The sequence below is a fragment of the Leopardus geoffroyi genome, chromosome A3 (genome assembly GCF_018350155.1).
Source record: "Leopardus geoffroyi isolate Oge1 chromosome A3, O.geoffroyi_Oge1_pat1.0, whole genome shotgun sequence".
NCBI lineage: Eukaryota > Metazoa > Chordata > Mammalia > Carnivora > Felidae > Leopardus > Leopardus geoffroyi.
The window spans coordinates 45,386,951-45,410,136 of record NC_059336.1 but is presented as its reverse complement, the minus strand read 5'-3'; the positions used below and the strand labels follow the sequence as shown (position 1 = coordinate 45,410,136).

The window sequence follows — 23,186 nt, the reverse complement described above, 5'->3', positions numbered from 1 at the left end:
CAGTCAGTGAGGCTCACTGGACTTCGGATTTAAATCAGCTCAACGAAACAGTGACAGAAAAAGGCACCTGATGCCCAGGATGAAATATTAGAGGTGCTGCCAGCATATCCCCAACATATCTTCCACAACACACACAAGGTGTGTTCTTTCTTCCTTAGTTTTTCAGGAGAATCGTAGCAAACAAAAACAACATTACAAAAATTGTAGAATGGTGTATGGTGCTGTTCTGACAGTGCGGTAAATACTGTAAAATCACAAAATGGAGCTTTCAAGTTTACCTAAGGCAAATACCGCTCTAGACTGTAAACAGATTTTTGTGCATTTGCCTCTCACAGTGTGTCCTCTCTGTATGACCATCTCCCTCCCATGTGACCATCTGCCCCTCAGTGTGACCATCTTCCCCCATGTGACCATCTCCCTTCTCAGTGTGACCAGCTCCACCTCAGGGTGACTATCTTTCCCCATGTGACCATCTGTCCCTCAGTGTGATCAGCTCCCCTTCAGTGTGACCATCTATTGCCAATACTTGTTACTTCTTTTTTCTTTCTACTATAGCCACTCTAGTGGGTGTGAAGTAGTATCTCATTGTAGTTCTGCTATGCATTTCCCTAATGATGAATGACATAAATCTTTCCATGTAAATGTTTTTTACTTCTGAATTATCAATTTTATTCCATTGATCTCTGGATCTATCCTTATGCAAGTACCATGCTGTCCTGGTTACTGCTGATCTGTAGTAAGTTCTCAAGCTGCAAAGTGTAAGTCGTTCAACTATTTTTTATTCTCAAGATTGTTTTGGCTATTTAGAGTCTCTTGCATTTTCCTATGAATTTCTCCATTTCTGCAGGAGATGCCATTGGGATTTTGATAGGATTACATTAAATTTGTACATGGCTTTGGGGAGTGCTGCCATCTTAATTATATTCAGTCTCCAGTCCATGAACACAAATGGCTTTCCATTTATTTAGGTCTGCTTTAGCTTCTTTCAGAAATGTTTTGAGGTTTTCAGTATACAAATCTTACACCGCCCACTTAAATTTATTCCCAAGTATTTTATTCTTTTGGATGTTATTGTAAATGGAAAAGTTTTGCTTAAAACATTATTTTATTTTAATTTTTTAAAAATTTACATCCAAGCTAGTTAGCATATAGTGCAACAAAGATTTCACGGGTAGATTCCTTAATGCCCCTTACCCATTTAGCCCATCCCCCCTCCCACAACCCCTCCAGTAACCCTCTGTTTGTTCTCCATATTTAAGAGTCTCTTATGTTTTGTTCCCCTCCCTGTTTTTATATTACTTTTGCTTCCCTTTCCTTATGTTCATCTGTTCTGTGTCTTAAAGTCCTCATATGAGTGAAGTCATACAGTATTTGCCTTTCTCTGACTAATTCCGCTTAGCATAATACCCTCTAGTTCCATCCATGTAGTTGTAAATGGCAAGATTTCATTCTTTTTGATTGCCAAGTAATACTCCATTGTGTATATATACATGACATCTTCTTTATCCATTCATCCATCGATGGACATTTGGGCTCTTTCCATACCTTGGCTATTGTTGATAGTGTTGCTATAAACATGGGGGTGCATGTGTCCCTTCGAAACAGCATACCTGTATCCCTTGGATAAATGCCTAGTAGTGCAACTGCTGGGTTGTAGGGTAGTTCTATTTTTAGTTTTTTGAGGAACCTCCATACTGTTTTCCAGAGTGGTTGTGCCAGCTTGCATTCCCACCAACAACGCAAAAGAGATCCTCTTTCTCCGCATCCTCACCAACATCTGTTGTTGCCCGAGTTGTTAATGTTAGCCATTCTGACGGGTGTGAGGTGGTATCTCATTGTGGTTTTGATTTGTATTTCCCTGATGATGAGTGATGTTGAGCATTTTCTCATGTATCAGTTGGCCATTTGGATGTCTTCTTTGGGGAAGTGTCTATTCATGTCTTTTGCCCATTTCTTCACTGGATTATTTGTTTTTTGGGTGTTGAGTTTGAGAAGTTCTTTTAAGATTTTAGATACTAACCCTTTATCTGATATGTCATTTGCAAATATCTTCTCCCATTCCATCAGTTGCCTTTTAGTTTTTCTGATTGTTTCCTTCACTGTGCAGAAGCTTTTTATTTTGATGAGGTCCCAATAGTTCATTTTTGCTTTTTTCTCTTGCCTCTGGAGACGTGTTGAGTAAGAAGTTGCTGCGGCCAAGATCAAAGAGGTTTTTGCTTGCTTTCTCCTCGAGGATCTTGATGGCTCCCTATCTTACATTTAGGTCTTTCATCCATTTTGAGTTTATTTTTGTGCCTGGTGTAATAAAGTGGTCCAGGTTCATTTTTCTGCATGTCGCTGTCCAGTTTTCCCAGCACCACTTGCTGAAGAGACTGTCTTTATTTCACTGGATATTCTTTCCTGCTTTGTCAAAGATTAGTTGGCCATACATTTGTGGGTCCATTTCTGGGTTCTCTATTCTGTGCCATTGATCTGAGTGTCTGTTCTTGTGCCAGTACTATATTGTCTTGATGATTATAGCTTTGTAATACAGTGTGAAGTCTGGGATTGTGATGCCTCTTGCTTTGGTTTTCTTTTTCCAGATTGCTTTGGCTATTCGGGGTCTTTTCTGGTTCCATACAAATTTTAGGATTGTTTGTTCTAGCTCTGTGAAGAATGCTGGTGTTATTTTGATAGGGATTGCATTGAATATGTAGATTGCTTTGGGTAGTATTGACATTTTAGCAATAGTTGTTCTTCCTATCCAGGAGCATGGAATATTTTTCCTTTTGTGTGTGTGTCTTCTTCAATTTCTTTCATAAGCTTTCTATAGTTTTCAGTGTATAGATTTTTCACCTCTTTGGTTAGATTTATTCCTAGGTATTTTATGGTTTTTGGCGCAATTGTACATGGGATCAATTCCTTGATTTCTCTTTCTGTCTCTTCCTTGTTGGTGTATAAGAATGTAACTGATTTCTGTGCATTGATTTTATATCCCGAAATTTTGCTGAATTCATGAATCAGTTCTAGCAGTTTTTTGGTGTAATCTTTAGAGTTTTCCATATAGAGTATCATGTCATCTGCAAAGAGTGAAAGTTGACCTCCTCCTGGCCGATTTGGATGCCTTTTATTTCTTTGTGTTGTCTGATTGCTGAGGCTAAGACTGCCAATACTATGTTGAATAACAGTGGTGAGAGTAGACATACCTGTCTTGTTCCTGACCTTAGGGGGAAAGCTCTCAGTTTTTCCCCATTGAGGATATTAGTGTTGGGTCTTTTGTATATGGCTTTTATGATCTTGAGGTATGATCCTTCTATTCCTACTTTCTCGAGGGTTTTTACCAAGAAAGGATGTTGTATTTTGTCAAATGCTTTCTCTGCATCTATTGAGAGGATCATAGGGTTCTTGTCCTTTCTTTTATTGATGTGATGAATCACATTGATTGTTTTGCAGATATTGAGCCACCCCTGCATCCCAGGTATAAATCCCACTTGGTCATGGTGAATAATTTTTTTAATGTATTGTTGGATCCGGTTGGCTAATAGCTTGTTGAGGATTTTTGCATCCATGTTCATCAGGGAAACTGGTCTATAGTTCTCCTTTTTTAGTGGGGTCTTTGTCTGGTTTTGGAACCAAGGTAATGCTGGCTTAGAAACAGTTTGGAAGTTTTCCTTCCATTTCTATTTTTTGGAACAGTTTTAAGAGAATAGGAGTTAACTCTTCCTTAAATGTTTGGTAGAATTCCCCTGGGAAGCCATCTGGTCCTGGACTCTTGTTTTTTGGGGAGATTTTTGAATACTAATTCGATTTCTTTACTGGTTATGGATCTGTTCAAATTTTCTATTTCTTCCTGTTTCAGTTTTGGTAGTGTATATGTTTCTAGGAGTTTGTCCATTTCTTCCAGATTGCCCATTTTATTGGCATATAATTGCTCATAATATTCTCTTATTATTGTTTTTATTTCTGGTGTGTTGTTTGTGATCTCTCCTCTTTCATTCTTGATTTTATTTAGGTCCTCTCCTTTTTCTTTTTGATCAAACTGGCTAGTGGTTTATCAATTTTTTTAATTCTTTCAAAAAACCAGCTTCCAGTTTCATTGATCTGTTCTACTGGTTTTTTTGGTTTTGATAGCATTTTCTGCTCTAATCTTTATTATTTCCTGTCTTCTGCTGGTTTTGGGTTTTATTTGCTGTTCTTTTTCCCGCTCTTTAAGGCGTAAGGTTAGGTTGTGTATTTGAGACCTTTCCTTCTTCTTTAGGGAGGCCTGGATTGCTATATATTTTCCTCTTATGACCGCCTTTGCTGTGTCTCAGAGGTTTTGGGTTGTGGCCATTTTCATTGGCTTCCATATACTTTGTAGTTTCCTCTTTAACTGCTTGGTTAGCCCATTCATTCTTTAGTAGGATATTCCTTAGTCTCCAAGTATTTGTTATCTTTCTAAATTTTTTTCTTGTGGTTGATTTCGAGTTTCACAGCATTATGGTCTGAAAATATGCACGGTATGATCTCAATCTTTTTGTACTTGTTGAGGGCTGATTTGTGTTCCAGTATGTGGTCTATTCTGGAGAACGTTCCATGGAGAAGAGTGTATATTCTGCTGCTTTAGGATGAAATGTTCTGAATATATCTGTTAAGTCCATCTGGTCCAGTGTGTCATTCAAAGCCATTGTTTTCTTGTTGATTTTCTGATTAGCTGATCTGTCCATTGCTGTAAGTGGGGTACTGAAATCTTGTTGTTCAAGTCCCCTATTTCCTTACCTGGTTGTTCTATCCATTACTGAAAGTGAAATATTGAATTCCCCAGGTCTTATTTTAGAACCATCTCTTCCTTCAATTCTATCAACTTTTGCCTCATATATATATATATATATATATATATATACACACACATATATATATATACACATATGTATATATATGTATATATATACATATAGGGGTTTTGTTGCTTGGTGCATATATGTTTATAATTGTTACGTTTTTGAAGAATAATCTTGACTATATAAATTTTCATTTTGGTCAGTGACTCTTTGGTTAAGCTAAACACAGTGTCAGTGGATTTATAATCTGTTCCTCTTTACTTCCATGCAAGACTCGTGAAATCTTACAATGGGTTTGTTTTTAAAATAAGTGATACATAGATTTCAGATGACTTACAATAACAGTCATAAATAACAGTCTTTTATTCCTTTCTCTCCATGTGGAAGTAGAGGAAAACTGATATGCTGAGCTATAGGATATCATAGTCAATGGGACTGGACTGCTGTACTTTCCTATAGACAATCTGGAAAGTAAAATGAAATGGGCTACTTAATCTCAATATTTGAGAAAAGGAATTACCATCATTCTCTAGTTAAGGCTATTCTCTTTATTTTCCTATTATCAGGTTCTCAAATGAACTCCTGCATATCTGCTTATACGAGTACCACTTCCACTGTCTGCCTGTCCCCACCACCATTACCTGTGGGGGCTGGCACTTACTGGGAGCCATTCTTCTGTGTTGTGTACTTGCACATATCCCCTCCTTCACTCCTCCCACAGCTCACTGAGTTGGGAACAGGTAGTCCCTGTTCTACAAGGATCTGAGCTAGAGGCAGACACTACTGCATGCAGCACCTCTTCCTGTGGCCTTTCCCACTTGACACATGTAAATGCAGAAAGCAGAGCAAGATCCCTTCCAGAGGTTTCACTTTATGGGAATCTAGAAAAGCCACAAGATGGTGGGGAAGTCCTTACTGTGTCTTCCACAAGTATTCATGGCCACTTCTGATCTACTGAAAGGGTCTATTGTCTATGCTGATTTCATGCATAGCAAACTGACCCAGAGCAAATGTCTCTCCATGCATAAAAGGTTGAGGGTATCTCAGTGAGGGCCATGAAAAGCGACTGTTGTTGGGTTTGGTAGTGAACTTGGAAGGGTGAGAGGAAAGCTTCCCTTTTAAGCGTGGCACCTAAAACCCCTTGGCTCTGTGTAAAATATTAACTGAGGAGCTCGATTCTGGGGTTTGGAAGGATTTAGGCACAGAATTTTGATGGGTTAACTAGAAAACTAATGAGTGTTTACTATGGTGCAGTAATGAGCAGCAGATTACATTTTGAGAGGAAGAGAGGGATCTAAGGAGTTAAGTGAAATTCAGTCATCACCAGGCTTACAACTCAGGTTCATATTTCAACCTCAGCTGACTCCCTCACAGTTTTAGGATGAAGTGCAGGGACCCATCTGACCCGTAGCTCTCTATATACATATATATATCCAAATTTGAGTGCCTTTAGCATGGATGACCTTTGCATAGTTACAGTGCCCTCTGCCTCCCTCATGCATTTACTTGCCTGGTTCCTATCTATGTGGATCCTAAAGACAACTCAGTTTGGTTCATATGTTTTTTTAAATTTTTTAACATTTTTATTTAATTTTGAGAGACACAGAGAGACAGAGCACAAGTGGGGGAGGGGCAGAGAGATAGAGAGACACAGAATCCGAAGCAGGCTCCAGGCTCTGAGCTGTCGGCACAGAGCCCGATGCGGGGCTCGAACTCACAAACTGTGAGATCATGACCTGAGCTGAAGTCGGACGCTCAACCGACTGAGCCACCCAGGCGCCCCTAGTTTGGTTTATATTTTAAACCTATCTTTCCCAATCTGAATCTACTTCAGATTAGTAAGATTATTTAATCTTCCCATCTTGGATCCCAAGAATAAAACTGGGAAGGGGGTGAACAATGAAGAGAAGGTACCAAGCCACACAGTTTAGTCTGTATGGCTCAGTGCCTATGTTCCTGACTTTGGAGTGAGACATCCTTGAGTTTGAAGCTTGCTGGCCAGAGACTAGCTGTGTAATCCATGGCAGGGGCCTTTAAAGTCTCTTGGCTCCAGCCTCCTCATTGGTAAAGTCAAGACCATGACAATAGTGTCATGGTTAAGCAAGGCGGTGCAGGCAGTACGGACTCAGTGTGTGATCTGTATCTATGCTGCCCAATATGGAGCCCACACCACAGGAACCTTTGAGGGTCACAGGTGCTCTCAAGTGGAAGTGATAACAGAGACGCAGTACTTGCCCTTTTAGACAATAAAACATGGTGGAAAACTAAGCTGTGCCCACTGGGGCCAGCCCTTATCTGAGTGGAGCAAGGGAGAGTCTGCGATGGATATCTGACTACTTTGTGAGCACAGACACTAACTCTCCACAGCTTCATTAAGGAGTCTAGTGTTGCAAGAAAGAATTTAATTTAAAGCTTCACGAATATTTCACTACTTACACTGCAGAGTCAAATTTCTTGCTGAGCATGGAGTCTTTGGGAAATGTAACCTTCCAGTTAATTCCCTATCACTTTGAGAAAGCAGTTTGGGTTATAAAAGGGGTGTGTCTGGGCATCTTACACCTTCCCTTTACATTTTTATAATAACACACAGACACACAAATATCTAGCAAATGGTGGGCAATAGGGCAGAAACTAAAGGCATGCAATGTCCATTCTTGAGAGCAAGTCGAAAAAACTCAGATTCGGTTCCCAGTCAACATCCCTGTTAACTGATCATGAAAATACAGTTACTTGTAAAAAGGAAAAAGAAATCTGCCTCTCATAAAAGGATTTAAATAATCCACTTTTCCTGAAATATCACTGTCTATGTTCACATACTCCAAATCTTGTTTATAAGAAGTACAGTTGTAAGTAAAACCAAAAGGGGGAATGTAGAGAAAAGTCTAAATGACCAACAACTACAAAGTGCTTGTAATCTGCAAGGAATAACTCACATATCTATTAATCACTCTTACCTCCTTGGAGGTCAAGATCTGGCGTAACTCTTTCCTTAGATCAATAAAACGATCGTGAAACAGGGCCATGCACCATGGCTCCATGAAGTAGCTAGTGAGGAAAGAAAAGATTCAGTTAGCTGGAAACGCTCTCATTACCACTAATAAAGTATTTACCTGCTTTTTGCCTTTATAAATTACAGTTCTGGCCCCTTCGCAAGCGTTTGCTCATAAAATGCCTTGTGGAACAGCCTGGCCAATCAATTTTTTAAATGGATGTTCCTGATGTAAGGCCAGGTTCCATAATTACATTTAAAGTGGTTTAATTCAGAGCTGGGGCAAGACCCAGTGAAGAATCCTGATTTTATCAGAATTTAAAAGCCTGAAGACTTGTAAAGAACGGTGTCTCCATTATCTGCCCTCATTTGAGAAAAACAGATTGCAGGATTAACTGAACTGCTGCATAAACAAATTACATTTGGGTAGACAATAACACAAATGTTGTTCATCATTAAGGTTTCTGGATTAATAATGACCAGAAAAACAGGCCACCTCAGTGGTGTTGCAACATAGTCTCCATACAATTGCACTGATGCTTAATTGAACATCTTTTAGGAGAGCAGCTCTTTCGGTGTTTATATTGGCTAACTTTTCACTGAAAACCATTGGAGTAAATGCTTTGTGATGCATTCTTGGAGAACCAAGACCATTTACTGTTACTTTAACTCTGATTTTATTTTAATGCTAAGTGTCTTGGGATGGGAAACATCACTTCTTTCACGCTGGAGACACGTTGATCACGTGGGTTTCACTGTTCTCTGGATGTGAGTTTGTTGTTCCCATTACTGCTAATGGATGCCATGTGTGTGCACCAGGGAAGGAAAAACCTGGTGCCCACGTGCAGACGAGCACCTTCTGTTTTCCCAGACCTGAAGTTAATTCTTAGGGAAGGAAGTGACGAGACCCAGGGACGACTGAGGCCTTAAAGGACAAGTATAATGATAAGAGTCTGTGCTACAATCAGCATGGCACTCAGCTATATCACTTATTACCTATCACCTATTTGCTTGACCAGAATATGACCTAGTTTCATGCTTAATTACCTATTTTCCATTCAACTATGAATTCCACTAATATTTATGGAACATCTATTATGCACCCAGCAGTATTCTGGGCACAGGGGAAACAGCAAGGACCAAAACAGACCATCAACCCTGCCACTGTGAAGCTTATATTCAAGTGATAAATAAGTAAACATAAGGCCTGTTGGATGATGAGAACTGCTTAGGAGAAAACACAAGGCAGGCAAGGATAGGGGAGGCCAAAGAAAAGCTCAGGGAGTAAAGGCTTGAGGGCAGGGAGAGAGAGCCATGTGGAGATCTGGGGGAAGAGCCCTCTAGAGAGAGGGAACAGCAGATGTGAACACCTGGAGCCAGGAGTGTGCTAAGAGCACTCTGTGAGGCAGAGTGGAGATAAGAGCAGGGATTGGTAGGGAGGTGAGGTCAGGAAGGCGATGGGTGGGAAAGATGCTCCTGGAGGCAGCAGCCCAGTCAGAGCTGTTGTGTACAGCAGTCCTCTGTCTCCATGATTTCACTTTCTGCATTTCAGTCACCCGCAGTCAACCGTACTCCAGAGCAGGTGACCCTCCTCCTGACATACTGTCAGAAGGTCAGTAGTAGCCTCACACTACATCATAGTGCCTATGTCATTCACCTCACTTCGTCTCATCATGTGGGCAGTTTATCAGCTCACGTCATCACAAGAGGAAGGGTGAGTACTGTGTGATAAGGTATTTTGACAGAGACCACATTCATATAACTTTCATTAAGTGTATGACTATAACTGTTCTATTATGTTATTGTTGCTAATCTATTAAAGTGCCTAATTTGCAAATTAAACTTTATCGTAGGTGTGTATACGCTGAAGAAAACATATAGGGCTCAGGACTAACCACGGTTTCTGGTATCTACTGGGGGTCTTGGAGATATTTCCAGCGGGGAAAGGGGGACCACTGTAATCGCACCATGGCGATCCAGTTCAGCACTTGCATGAGAAAGGCATCTTATGAATCTTCACAAATGAATGAATGTACATTGCACTGTGTACATTCTTTCTGCCTGGCTCGGATTTGTCTTTCATTAACATAGAATAAAGTTCTGCTAAATCAATTGGTGACAGAACTCTGCAAAATGCCCCAAGACGGGAAGCATTATGAAAAAGAGCATCACTGGGAAGACTGGGAAAGCTGTATGTGAAACCAGAGCTCCAGGATGATCTTGCTAAGCCCCGCAGCAAGCAAGGCTGAGGGTGTCAAGTGGGCACTTTGCGGAAATGTCAGAGGACTGCTTGCCTCTGAAATTACTCAAGGCCACCTAATTCTTAGTGAATGGAGCCAAATTGATAGGCATTCTGGCTGGGTTTCTGGGCCCCTACAAACCCTGGCCAACATCCAACATCCATCTAAGTCCTTAAGCAAAGGCACTGGTGCAGGGCTGGCCACCTTGGCAAGGATGAGCACCTTGGGGTGATGTTTTGACACATCTCCTCAGAGAGTAGCTTCTTGGACCAAAACATCAATTACAGCCTGTGTCCAGACACTCAAGTACGGCTTTGCTAGGATGGTCCCTGCCTCTTAGATCAAAACAGCTTCTAGAAAAGCTTCAGGGAATTGTGGCTGTGCAAATTTTGAAACTATCATAATTCTTAAGTTAGGAACCAGTGGGCCCTTTTAAAAATATTTTTAATGTTTATTTTTTTGTATTTTTGAGAGAGAGAGAGGGAGAGAGAGAGAGAGAGAGAGCGAGCAAGCATGAGCAGGAGAGGGGTAGAGAGGGAGGGAGTCACAGAATCCAAAACAGGCTCCAGGCTCTGAGCTTGTCAGCACAGTGCCAGACAATGGGCTCAAACACACAGACTGAGATTATGACCTAACCCGAAAACGGAGTCTTAACCGACTGAGCCACCCAGGCGCCCCCCAGTGGGCCCTTTTAAATTTGTGGCTTCCTTTCCCCAGTTGCTGAGATGCCCCCTGTGTGTTTCCACAGTACCATCAGGAGTGCCCTCCCTCTTGGTTCTGGGGCCTACAACCACATCCTTCTAGGTGGTACATCCTCTCTCTGCTTTCCTGGTTCCTGCATGGCCCTGTTCCCACAGCCCAGGTACGGTTCAGGCAGCCTTCACTACTTGGCCCTCCTCATTGTTGGCTTCACAGAGGGAATTGTGGGGGAACCCCACTTCCCTAAGGTCACAGCCTGCCCAGCCTGGGCCCTGGCCCACCATCTAACACCCACATTCCCACAGCCTCTGTCCACAAAGCTGAACACAGATGGCTGGAGAAGCAAGTGACCCTTAATCCTCTGAAAAGATGCTGAGCCCATCTGTAGAGTGCTTGGCAGGGGTGGAGGATTAGGGTAGGGGGTGGGGGAGGGGGGCATGAAGAAGAAGTTGGATGTTTTTGCAAATTATTTCTTTTGCTGTCTTTGAAACTCTCCACGCCTCTCACAGCAATGTCCAGCAGTAACAGCATCTAGGTATTTGACCACCTCTATTCTCATCAAAATACACTGAACAGTTTGGAAACCAAAGATCTGGGAGACCTGAAATCGTATTTCTTTAACACTTCCTAACATTGTCTCCTATGGGAAAACATTTTGAGACCCTCTTCCAGAAGGTAACAATCTCTGTAGCAAACTATTTGTTACCCATATTCCTGGATTTCATCTGTGACAGCCATTTTTACATACAAAAGAGAAAGGCTTGTAGAACTCTATTCAGGGGTGCCTGGGTGGCTTAGTTGGCTGAGTGTCCAACTCTTGACTTGGGCTCAGGTCATGATCTCACAGTTCATGAAACTGAGCCCCTCGTCAGGCTCTGTGCTGACAGTACAAGAGCCTGACAGTGCAAGAGAGAGAGCTTGGGATTCTCTCTCTCCCTCTTGCTCTCTGCCCATCTCCCACTTGTTTTTTCTCTCTCTCTCTCTCTCTCTCTCTCTCTCTCTCTCTCTCTCTCTCTCACAATACCCTGGAAGCCAAAGCCAAACGAGTAAATTGACTTCCAAAGGCTCCTTCTCAATTTTATTGCAGCTTCAGTGGCGGCCCCTAGGGGCAACTTACACCAGGGTCATGGAATGCTAAGGCTCTCACAGCAGGGAGAGCTGGTGCGTCACCTAGAGCAGTGTGTAGGCTCCCACCCCGCCTAGAGAGCTTCTTCACACCTGTCTGCAACACCAGATTGCTCACAGCCTGACACACGGATCAGGCTAAATATGCATAAAACCCTTAGCCAGGGGTAAAACAAGAAGGAGTTCAGACTCAGTCCCTAAACAGAAGTCCCACTCACTAGAAGGTCACATATTCCAACAGCAACTCAGATCAGACGGCGTGTGGCACTGAACAGGATTTAGGAAGAAAATGACTAGCAGATAATCTGCAGTTTCCGAGATGCCCTCGGTCTGCTCTGTTTAAAGGATTCAGGTCAGGCTCTTGAGTGGGTGGATAATTAGCAACATCTCCATTGTTAGATGAAGTAGCTGCTGTTTTTGTAGGGCAGGCATTAGAGACAAGGTGTTTTAGATAGTGAGTGGTGAAAGGAATTGGTCCCTTTGCTAAGGAGGGAAAAAATGGACTAAAAAATCTACCCAGAGAAGAATCTCATTTGCAAGTTCTTCCCCAGTTCTTACAAAAACTGCTTAATTTGGTGGTGATTTTTAAGGGGCTCACCAAATGACCTCACAGCAAGCACTGTGATGAGGAACCACACTCTGGGTGATGGTCCTTGGTCATTTACCATTCACAGCATCCCCAAGTAGCTGTATCCCTGTCGGTAATTCACTTCCATGTTCCCCCCGAAACTTGTTTCCTTCTGGTAAATTAACTTTTTAATTAATATATTTTATTTTTAGAGCAGATTTAGGTGTACAGAAACAATAGAGCAGAAATACGGAGTTCCCATACGTTTCCTCCCATCCCCACCTTGCATTATTAGTAAAGCACATTTGTTACAATTGATGAACCAATATTGATACATTATTTGGAACTAATGTCCATAGTTTACACTGGGGTTCATTTGTCATGTGACAAACATTCTATGGGTTTGACAAATATACTATATACCCTACCATCCACCACTGCAGTGTCATGTGGGAGACTTTCACTGTCCTAAAAAATCCCCTGTGCTCTGCCTGTCCATCCCTCCCTCTCTCTGGACCTGCGCAAAGTAACATTTTAGGAAATTGACTTGTACAGAAAATGGGGCTGTGTAACAATTTTATAAAAATTTTTAGTAACCCTCTAGTCCAGTATTTCCTCAGAAATAAAGTCATAGTCTCCCATCACAGAACATGGTGCCTTTCAAACGTGCCAGCTGCCCCTCAGGCCAATGGCTGTGTGGCTTGAAGACTTGTTTTTCTAAATTCCTGGATTTGAGGGGCGCCTGGGTGGCGCAGTCGGTTAAGCGTCCGACTTCAGCCAGGTCACGATCTCGCGGTCCGTGAGTTCGAGCCCCGCGTCGGGCTCTGGGCTGATGGCTCAGAGCCTGGAGCCTGTTTCCAATTCTGTGTCTCCCTCTCTCTCTGCCCTTCCCCCGTTCATGCTGTGTCTCTCTCTGTCCCAAAAATAAATAAACGTTGAAAAAAAAAATTAAAAAAAAAAATAAATAAATTCCTGGATTTGAGCATCAGCCTAGGATGAAAGCTATTTGGATTTCTATTTTCTGCAATGTGCAGGGGGCTATACTTTTTAGGGGAAAATTTTCATATGCAGACATTATAATCTACTTGCTAAAAATCCATGTGCTTGGTGACCAAACCAAACAAAATGCATGTATAAAGCTGGGGTGAGGTTTGTTCACTGAGAATTTCAGAACCCAATTTGTCGTGGTTGAAGGTTGCTGAGAATCCTAGTTCACAAACCCTAGGCAGACAAGACTCTCTCAGGTGGGCAAAAGCATCCCAAATGGCAGGCAGTCTGGACCTGATTCCTTCCAGCAGGTGCCAATGTTTTTTATTCAAAGTAGGCCAATTCAATCCCATTATGGAAGAAAATGAAATGGGCTTGCATTGTATTTCTTTTTCCATCCTTCGTGGGAAGGACAGTGCCAACCTTAATGGCGGTGCAGCCCGCTGAGCATTTCCTACACTCACTGCTTCAGCGGCGCGGGGACTGCAAAGCCATGGTCAACTCCCTTCCTGAACTGGCTGTGGGTTGCAGAGCTTCTGGGTGTCCCTTCTCTGCATGCTCAGAGTGGGGAGGGGAGGCTCAGGGCAAGTGGGAGGGCCACTGACAGGCAGCTTGAGGGCACATCCTCAGAGTCTGTTTCTAGTTCAGGCTCTCCCCACTCCAAACTGCACCTCGGTTGCCCTATGCTCCCTTTGCTGTCTCCTCTCTGTGGAGGGTCTAAGATTCTCACCCCCTCTGGCCCCTTCCAGATACCTTCTACCTTGCCCTTCCTGCCTGATGGGCTCTGTGCATTTTTTTTTGCAGCCCAGAGGAGCCTTTTCCACACCTGTGTCTTCCCTACTGCTGTCCAATGCTCAAGCCCAACACGAACCTTCTCCTTGAAGCTAACTCCTGGCCTGATGGCTTTCACTTACTTTCTCTGCACTGTTTTCACTGTGTGGGGGCAGTTCTTGCAGGAAAGCTAACTGGGTACTTATCCTTTTCTCATACACACTGTGGGCTATGGGTCCCCACAGCATCTGGCACAGGCTGGCCCCTAGGAGACTGAAAGAGCAGGTGGGGCCCAGGCTCCTGAAGACACCTGCAGGTGAGGGCAGGGGTCAGACTCAGGCTGCCTTGCCTCCTCTCCATGGAGAGCTTTTGCACCAGCTCCTGGGACCCAGTTTAGGTAGGAGGGGGGTTTAGAACAGTACAGATCCCTATGGGCCTCCTTTAAATCATTCTAGACACACAGCAGCCTTCATTATTAAAATTAGAAAAGCTCTGAACTTCACCAGACTCATTTTGCAATTGATAAGAATGTGTGGAGTCAAACATGATGATCAAACAGAGATGATATAAGGGGGTTAGAAAGAAGCTTATGCATTATGAACAGTTTTAGGTCTAGTTTTCTCCCTACAAACTGAAAGATATCTGTGCTTTGTTTGTTTGTTTGTTGGTTTGTTTTTTCCCTTCCCCATAGAAAGGAGAGGAGCATCTGGAATCCCTGCCAAGGTTGTGGTCAGGTCTGCACTGACCGCCCCAAGTGCTGTGGATACTCAGCATTAGTGATAAGCTTTTGGGAAATTTCTATTTCCATGAATACTGTGAATTTTTAAAAACAAGAAAAATAACTTCTTTCCCAATTTATGTTCAAAAAAGTAAGACTAACCAGAGCCACTGGGTAACCTTCATAGCTGGTTGCCTAGAAATCCTCAGGAGAGAACGTCAGGTAAGAACACGAGGATAATGTGATTTCTCAGTGGCTGTGTGGATTTTGGTGTTAACATCACACAAATCGTTTCTACACAGCTGTGAGGAAAAGCTGACACACATTCTCCAGGGTCCAGACAGAAGACATTACTGCCTCTGTTCATCTTGCCAATGGCTGGCCCGGGTTCCTTGGGGGAACTTAAATTCTCCATCACTTTTGCAAATGATACGCTTTTCTCAGAAGCCCCGGGAAATGTTGACTTGTGGAACTCTATTAACCATTCCTGGTCGATACGGCCCAATCATTAAGCAATTGATCAGACTTCTCCAGAAGTCTCATCCTCATCTGGTCAATCAGCCAAATCTATTGACGAAATCGTATGAAGCAGGGTGGGGATCTGGTAACTAGCTTAGCCATTGGCCACGCTGAATGCTGAGAAAAGCAACCCCACAAGACACACTGGATGGAGGAAGTCGCATTCACTGGCCTTGGGGGAAAGTCCGAAGTGTCTAAGCGAAAAGAACAGGGTAGAGGATGTGGTTTTTCAAGTCCTGGGTCTTAACCTCAAGGCAGGAGGCGAGGGAAGGAGAGGTGCTGAAGAGCTGGGCTGCACTCCCTGCATGCGGAAGTTCAACTGAAAATTGCTCCATGACACCATAGTTAGGAAAAAGGAGGCAGGTGGGCAGAGAAGAAACACAGACCTTTCTCCAAAATCTTTCTTTCTTTCTCCTTATTTCTTTCTTCCTTTCTTCCTTCCTTCTTTCCTTCTTTTTCTTTATTCTTATTTTTATTCTTTTTTTAGTGAAAATCATTCCAATTTTATCCTGGAGGGATAATAGTCTTTGCTCTTAGACTCATTAAGAGGATCCCCAGCTGCCACTCACAACTGCACAGAGGTTGGCTTGAGCTGGAAACTACCTTTTCTCCAGGTGAGAAGGTGGTTGACATGCAGGCTTGACTTAGAGAATGAAATCCTCACTGTCCAAGTCCTCTCTTGTACTGACAGGATCTCAGATTCAACACGGAGGATAGACAATTCCCACAATGCCTGGTTGTAGGTCACACCCAGCAGCGAGCCTCAGACTTGTGGCAGTGTGGGCTGGAGCGTGGCCGGTGGGTCTTGTCTCTCCTCTTTACATTCCATACACAGAAGGCAGGAAGTGATGGAAATCAGGGTATGTAATCAACTTTGTGCCCAGATACCCTGGGGGCCAGGCATGACCTACAGATGTGGCTGCTTTGGCCTGAACAACATTTGGAAATTGGATTTGGGGAATTTCCTTAAAAAAAAATATTCGGCAATGCTGGGTCCCTGTAGTTATGTGGCAGTAATCAGCTCAATTGATGCCCCCTTTGGCTCATCACTGTGGTTACCAGCCTGGCTGGTATTGCTCACCTATGGGTCACAGAAGGCATGTGGGTGTGCAAAGCCTGGTGAAGGGGTCTGTGTGAGATGAAGGCAGGTTTGTAAACATGTTTTCGGCTAAGTACACATGCTATGTTCTAGCTTCCTTTCTTCTTCCACCCATCCATCCATTCACCCACACACCCAACTACCCATCCTCCCACCCATCCATCCACCCATCCATCCATCCATCCATCTGTCCATTCATCTATCCATCCTAACAGGTTCAATGAGGCCTTTCAAAACCCTGTTTATTTCTAGCACCTATTTTCCTCTGGTTCTGTACTCTCTGCTGGCTCAATTCACTTGTGCTTTAATTCTCATTTCTTCCCCACTGTGCTCCTGTGAGGACTTTTCTCTCCCCTTTTCTCTGTCCTAGGTGTCTTCCAGGGCTCCTGACTTCCATAGCTATAAAATGGGAAGGAAGGGGAACACCTCCGGGGTCATTCTTTGCCATTAATCAATTACAGCCAGACGCTTTTGGGCACAGAGGGAACCAGTGTGAAAGCGTGGTCCTCACCCTAGAAGTGCGGAGGGTAGAATTAGGGACACTGAGGTGGGTTCAGGCTGCGGAGGGGTACACTGTGGGAAAGCAAGGCTGGGGAGGAGCTCGGCAGGAGTGAAACTGCCATCTGCTTGTCCTCAGTTCTTTGTTGCTGCATTTCTGTTTGCCAACCTCTCTTTTGCTGGTGTTTGCCCACCTTTGGTCACTTCGGAACCCATCAGTTTTTCATGGACATTGCTCATTACTTCAAAATGTTTTAGATTGATTATCCTTCAAAAAAAAAAAAAAAAGAAAGAAAGAAAAAAAGAAAGAAACAACTACTTCTGCCTTGTCCTAAGCAATGATATCTGTGAAATCAGAGATGTGATGTGTTGGTACAGTGTTTTGAATTCGTTAATTTCTTTATGTTTATTTATTTTTGAGAGACAGAGAGAGAGAGAGGCTGGAGGAGGAGTAGAGTGAGGGAGACAGAAGATCTGAAGCAGGCTCTGCATTGACAGCAGAAAGCCTGATGCGGGGCTCAAACTCATGAACCGTGAGATCATGACCTGAGCCGAAGTCGGGTGTTTAACCGACTGAGCCACCCAGGCGGCCCAGTGTTTCTAATTCTTATTAAAGTCATTCCATAGTTAGTCGGTGTGTGGCTCTACTGCCTAAGGTAGCTTACAACCTGGCAGATGCTTACTGCACTCTGGGACAGGGAAGTTTCTATCACAGCTTGATGAGTAGGTGCTGTTGTATTCATCTGGGGACATAAACCCACAGACACTGTGCTAAACAGTTTTTATGCATTATCTCACTCCATCCTGATTCCAGTCCTCTAAAGTGGGACTTGCCAGTCCATTTTACCGGTGAATAAATAGATTCAGAAAGGTTAAATGACTTGCCCAAGGTCACACAACTAACGAGGATGAATTAGGTCTTAATCATAATTCTGCTTGACCTCAAAGTTCATGCTCTGAACAAGTGCACAACCAAATCTCATTTCCTGTAAAAAAATCTTTAAATCAGTACTTTTTCTTTCACATAAAAAAAAAAAAAAAAAAGGCTAGGTGGAGTGTCCAGGATGGGCATGGTGGTTCCACAGCCATCAGATCACAGTACTATCCATAGGACACTTGGCTTCATGGTGCAAAATGGCTGCGGAGTTCCAGTCTTCACATACATGTTCTTAGATGGATAAAGAGAAAAAGAGGTTCCTTCCCCTCTCGTTTAGGGACAATTCCTAGAAATCTCACATAGCACTTCTATTTATGTCTTACTGGCCAAAGATTAGTCATATGGCTTCCTTGGCTGCAGGGAAGGCTGGGAATCATTGCCATTTATTTTAAATACAATGTAACATCCTATAAATCAGGATCCTGTTTCTGAAGAGGAATGAGTGAATGGATGTTGTGTCTGCTATGATAGCCCAAAGACTCCACAGCATCTGATTTAACAAAATTCTTTTCTTATAGTTAAGTTCATAAAAATTGGGAGAATGTGTGTTGTTGACGTTCCCAGAACTAGAACCCATCTACTACTCTAGATTCAACCATGCCCCCAAATTAAACACTCTGGAACAAAACCCACACAAAACATTTTACATATGTGACAGCCACCTTCAAGCCCGTGGGAGAGCCCTGGTGTCCTACATGTCCCCATCCAGCTTAAGCAGGCTTAAATGCAGCGAACACGGGACAAATTGTGTTCACACTATAAGGCTGTATTCTGATAATTGTATTCTGCCCATGAAAGAAAGTGGATTCATGCATTTCAATATAGTTTTTAAAAATAATAATAGGAACAAATAAGTATTTCCAGTTAACCCTAGGTTTGCTCAGAAATTAAATTACATGTTTCTGGGGCAGTAGACTTCACTCAGGGATGCCACATATCACATGGGCAGGCAAAAACAAACAGAAAAAAAAAAAAACAAAAGAACCCTGCAGACTGAAATGAAAGTTTAATTATGAATGCTTCCTGTCCAACCTGAGTTTGCCAGAATCTCTATCCAGTCAACTTACTGCTTTGGGGCACACCTGGAAAGGTAAGAGTAATGATTTTGAAAGCAAAACCCACTAGCTATTTGATAACCACTTGTAATTGTCACCTGCTAAAGATTGGCTATGTTTTTTTGTCACAGTCTAGAACTGGCCTCAACAGATAATGGGTGTTTACTGCTCTAAGGAAGAATGGCTTACGATGCACTAGCACTAAAACCAAAATTCTAATTTGGGGCAGAAGTCAGCCATCTTCTGAATGGCTTGTAATCAACTTCTCTCCTATGGCTGGTCTGCTCAGGGATCCACAGAGGTGGTGTTCAGCAGATTATCACGGTGTACCCAGGAACCAGAAGCTAACAGTACTTAAATAATGCCTGGCATCTTACAGTGTCCTGGCTGGTCTTACAGTCAGCTGGCCGCAGAGGTGCTAGAAAACATTGCCTTGCACCGCTTTCTCTGCTCAGTGCACAGAGGCTGCTGTCTGCTGCAGGCCATTGGAACTGGTGTGGCTTATCTGTGAGCTGGGCCCACGCATAACTGTCTCTAGAGGGAGATCCTGACCAGCCCATGGGCCCTGGCATGCCCCACACCAACATGGGGAGGCCATGCTCTCTGAAGCACAAAAGTTTTCTTAGGCTTCATAGTATCTCAAAGAACACACTTGTCCTGAGTGAGTGTCAGCACCCAGATCATGCTGAGGACAGAGCACAGACTGCCTAACACCCTTGCCACTGGAGACATAAGTCTTGGTTTTTGGAAATGCCATAAAGGAATATCTGAAAGATCTGTCTGCCTCCATTTATTTTTCTGAATCCTGGATACTTAGACCAGGAGAAACTGCTTCACCTTAGAAAATGGAATGCATTTATCTTACGACCCTTACAAACCCAACCACCGATATTTCCCTCCTTCTTGCGACCTTGAAGGAATTCAAAGCCAAATGTGTGGATTTTCTAAATAAAAACCTGTGCTCAAATACCCACCCTCTACACGGCAGCTCAGCTCTACCCAGGTGTCCTGCCCTTAGATTCCCATTTGCTGATGACTTTTATTTTTGGCCCAGCTGTGCTACTTATTGCTTATGTAACCTCTCCCAGCCTTGGTCTTCCTAGCTGTAAAATGGGGGAAACGACGGTCCTTCCCTCCAAGACTCACTATCAGAAACTGGGGAGACAATCCGGGAACAAGGTCGCTTTATGACCGGCACAGGCGAAGGGCTCCATGTGTATTGTGTTGCTATGATTATTATTCTTGTTCTTAATTATATCTTATTGTATACATTTGCGTAAGTTGCCTCAGATCTTTTCTGGTATGAAATAATTAATTGAAATAAGCACTCTTTGTTGTTTGATTGTAAGAAAGTCTGTTTTTGGCCGAATCCTACAATTTTTCTCCTCAGGGACTGCTTTTCCTACATTCAAGGGTGTCTGCATAAGCTAATTTAGCTGTAGTTTTATGGCAGCAATTAAATTTAGCTGCACTAAAGGTAGGAGAGACTTCATAACAAGCCTTCATGATGTTTTGTCATGCACTAAAGAGCTATGTGGGAATCAATAAAAATTACATGAAAACAGTTAAACTGAGGATTCGATATATGTATTTTTTGTCTGAATTGATAAAGGTTTAAAAAAAAGAGGAAAGGTGGAGTTTTGTTTCTGCTAGTTTATTTTGAAGAAAGAGCCAATTGGGACAAAAATGGCCAAACCAGTTGTTCATGGGATGTATTTGGAAGGCAGTCAGGAAAATGGGCCAGGCAGGATTAAGGTGCAGTCATCTCAAAGCCCAGCTGGGCCAGGTTTTCTTCTGACCTATCTGACTTTTTGCCTGACCTGGCAGAGCAAACCAGTCTTCTTGTAGAAAGAGTATAATTTTTTTATAAACTTGACAAATTTCCCTTCTATTTAAGTTTACCAGTTAAAGCACAGTTGCAGCGTGGTCTGCCCAGACCTTTCACCATGGTCGGGAAGTGGGTCTGGAAGTCCCTTCCGATGCCTCTGCGCCTGGCGTCAGAGTAAGGAGATGAGTCTACGCTATCTAGTGCTATGTATCTGCCCTTTAGTTCTATCTGTGGCATCTCCTTGCACATCGCTGGTTTATCAGGGTCTGCATTAATTGCACTTGTACGATAAATCTACTGCCCTGGAAGTTGTCCAGCTATTTACATTGATTTGTTATATAAATTCAGGCCTAAGAATATGAGGCAAGGTTAGCATTTAATTCTGCAGCAAAGGGAAAGCTCTTAGTGCTCAGCTTCCCTTCCTATGTTCCTCTCTTGTTATTCTGTGTCTCTCTTCATAGAAAGCACAACCATTTTCCTTTAATTAGGCTGCAGAGAGCACAGGCTAGCATTAGGCCACTCAGCCACTCAGCCACGCTCACAGCCATGGCCATTTCCTATCTATTTTCTGTAGGAAAAGAAAAAAAAGTGTGTATATGCACATGTAAACCCCCACAAGTCCGAGAGTAGGGGAAACAAAGGAGCCAGGTGGGATCACCTTTTGTGAGGCCGAGGCCACAACAACCAGCCAACGTCAGAGAAGCAAGCTGCCTCATTATTCCTTTGGTTAAATTAATTGCCCTTTAAATTTTGAGAGTACTTAGTAGAAACATCACTCACGAACACAGAATATATGGCATGTTTAATATGTGTTTGTAATGATTAATTAATACACGTTTAAAATAATTCCCTATCATAACAGGCTTTTCTAATGAATGTGTTTATATTTTTTTAAACTGAGGCTTTTACCAGATATAATGACAAACTCAAACTGTTCCTTCACTTTCTTTGTCACTTTTATGTTTTCGGATTGGTAGTTTCCAAAAATCAAGCAGTAAGATTCAACAAACAGAGGGTGCCTGCCTGACTGGCTCAAGTCAGTAAAGCGTATGACTCTCGATCTCAGGGTCATGAATTCAAGCCTCATGTTGGGCATAGAGCCGACTTTAAATTAAAAAAAAAAAAAATCAGCTTATATATTCCTAGTTCTTCTCAAAAACACAATAATGAGGGTAATGTAAGTGTAAGAATCCCTAGGTCCACACTGATATAGGTAAGTGAATAAATGAGTGGAAGAGAAGGGACAACGCTTCAGAGTTGTCAGAAGCTAAGTGCTGTAGAAATGTGGGAGTTGAATGAATGAAGGAGGGAACCCTGGTGGCGGTAGAGCAAAGTTAGGTTTCTGTTCCTGCTGCAAAAGAGCAAAGCACCAAGGGGTGTCTGGGTAAGGGGGGGGGGGAGGGAGGGTGCTTACTGCGTGATGTTGGCTTGGGTGGGGAAGTCCCTAAGAGGGCCAGGGTGAAGGGCAGCAGTCTGGTGATTGGCTCTGTTGGTGGTTTCCACGCAAGATGTGGGAGGCTGGAAAGCTGGGCTAGAGTCCCTCATGATTCAGAAGAGAGGGTGGTTTTTCTGGTTGCCGTGTCCCTTTGTCCTGTTTCAGAAGGGTGACAAAGAGGCCTGGGCCAACCACTGTTTATATTGTCCGAGCCTTGTTTATCACAGCCTAGCTGCCGGATGCCAGCTTCTAGAGCCATTCTCCACTTTCTCAGAGTGGAGCCGGGAGGCTGAGGTGAGGCCGGATGAGTCAGAGGCCAACACCATCAGCTGCTCCTTAGAGATGAGGCTCTAGGGTCCCTCCCCTGCAAACACCCTTAATCCCTTGCTCCCTTTCCCTCCATGTCTCCCGCTGTCTGCCTGCTTCTTTTCTGTACCCGAGAAACCGCAGATGGATAGGAAAAAAACCTCACACCACCTCCTGATCCAACTTCACATTCACCCTGGAAGATCTCTGATGTGCTCTCAACACTGCCCCATGACCCCAAGTCCTGCCCTGGTGAATTCATTTCTTTTTTCCTCTCTGAGATGACTTTTTCTCTTTCCTCAAACCTTCAAGTCCCCTTTCTGCTTGTCTGCTCTTAGATGACAAGCTTGCCTCCTGCTTTACTGAGAAAACAGTTGGGAACTGCCTCATGTTTTTACCCCTAAATGCCCCAACCTGCCTATTTTCTCCCGTGACTCTGCCTTTGCAGGTGTTAGGATAGAAAAGCCATCCCAGGGGCGCCTGGGTGGTGCAGTCGGTTAAGCGTCCGACTTCAGCCAGGTCACGATCTCGCGGTCCGTGAGTTCGAGCCCCGCGTCGGGCTCTGGGCTGATGGCTCAGAGCCTGGAGCCTGTTCCGATTCTGTGTCTCCCTC

At 43.3% G+C, this 23,186-nt stretch overlaps 1 protein-coding gene across 3 annotated transcripts in view; it reads right to left on the bottom strand.

Moving 5' to 3' along the window:
* CFAP61 (cilia and flagella associated protein 61) overlaps nucleotides 1–23,186 on the bottom strand; it is a 283,106-nt gene that overhangs the window by 1,970 nt on the left and 257,950 nt on the right. For all 3 annotated transcript variants that reach the window (XM_045445447.1, XM_045445448.1, XM_045445449.1), the window contains one exon: nucleotides 7,754–7,844. In XM_045445447.1, the coding sequence (XP_045301403.1) occupies nucleotides 7,754–7,844 (91 nt within the window). The remainder of the gene's footprint in view (nucleotides 1–7,753; nucleotides 7,845–23,186) is intronic.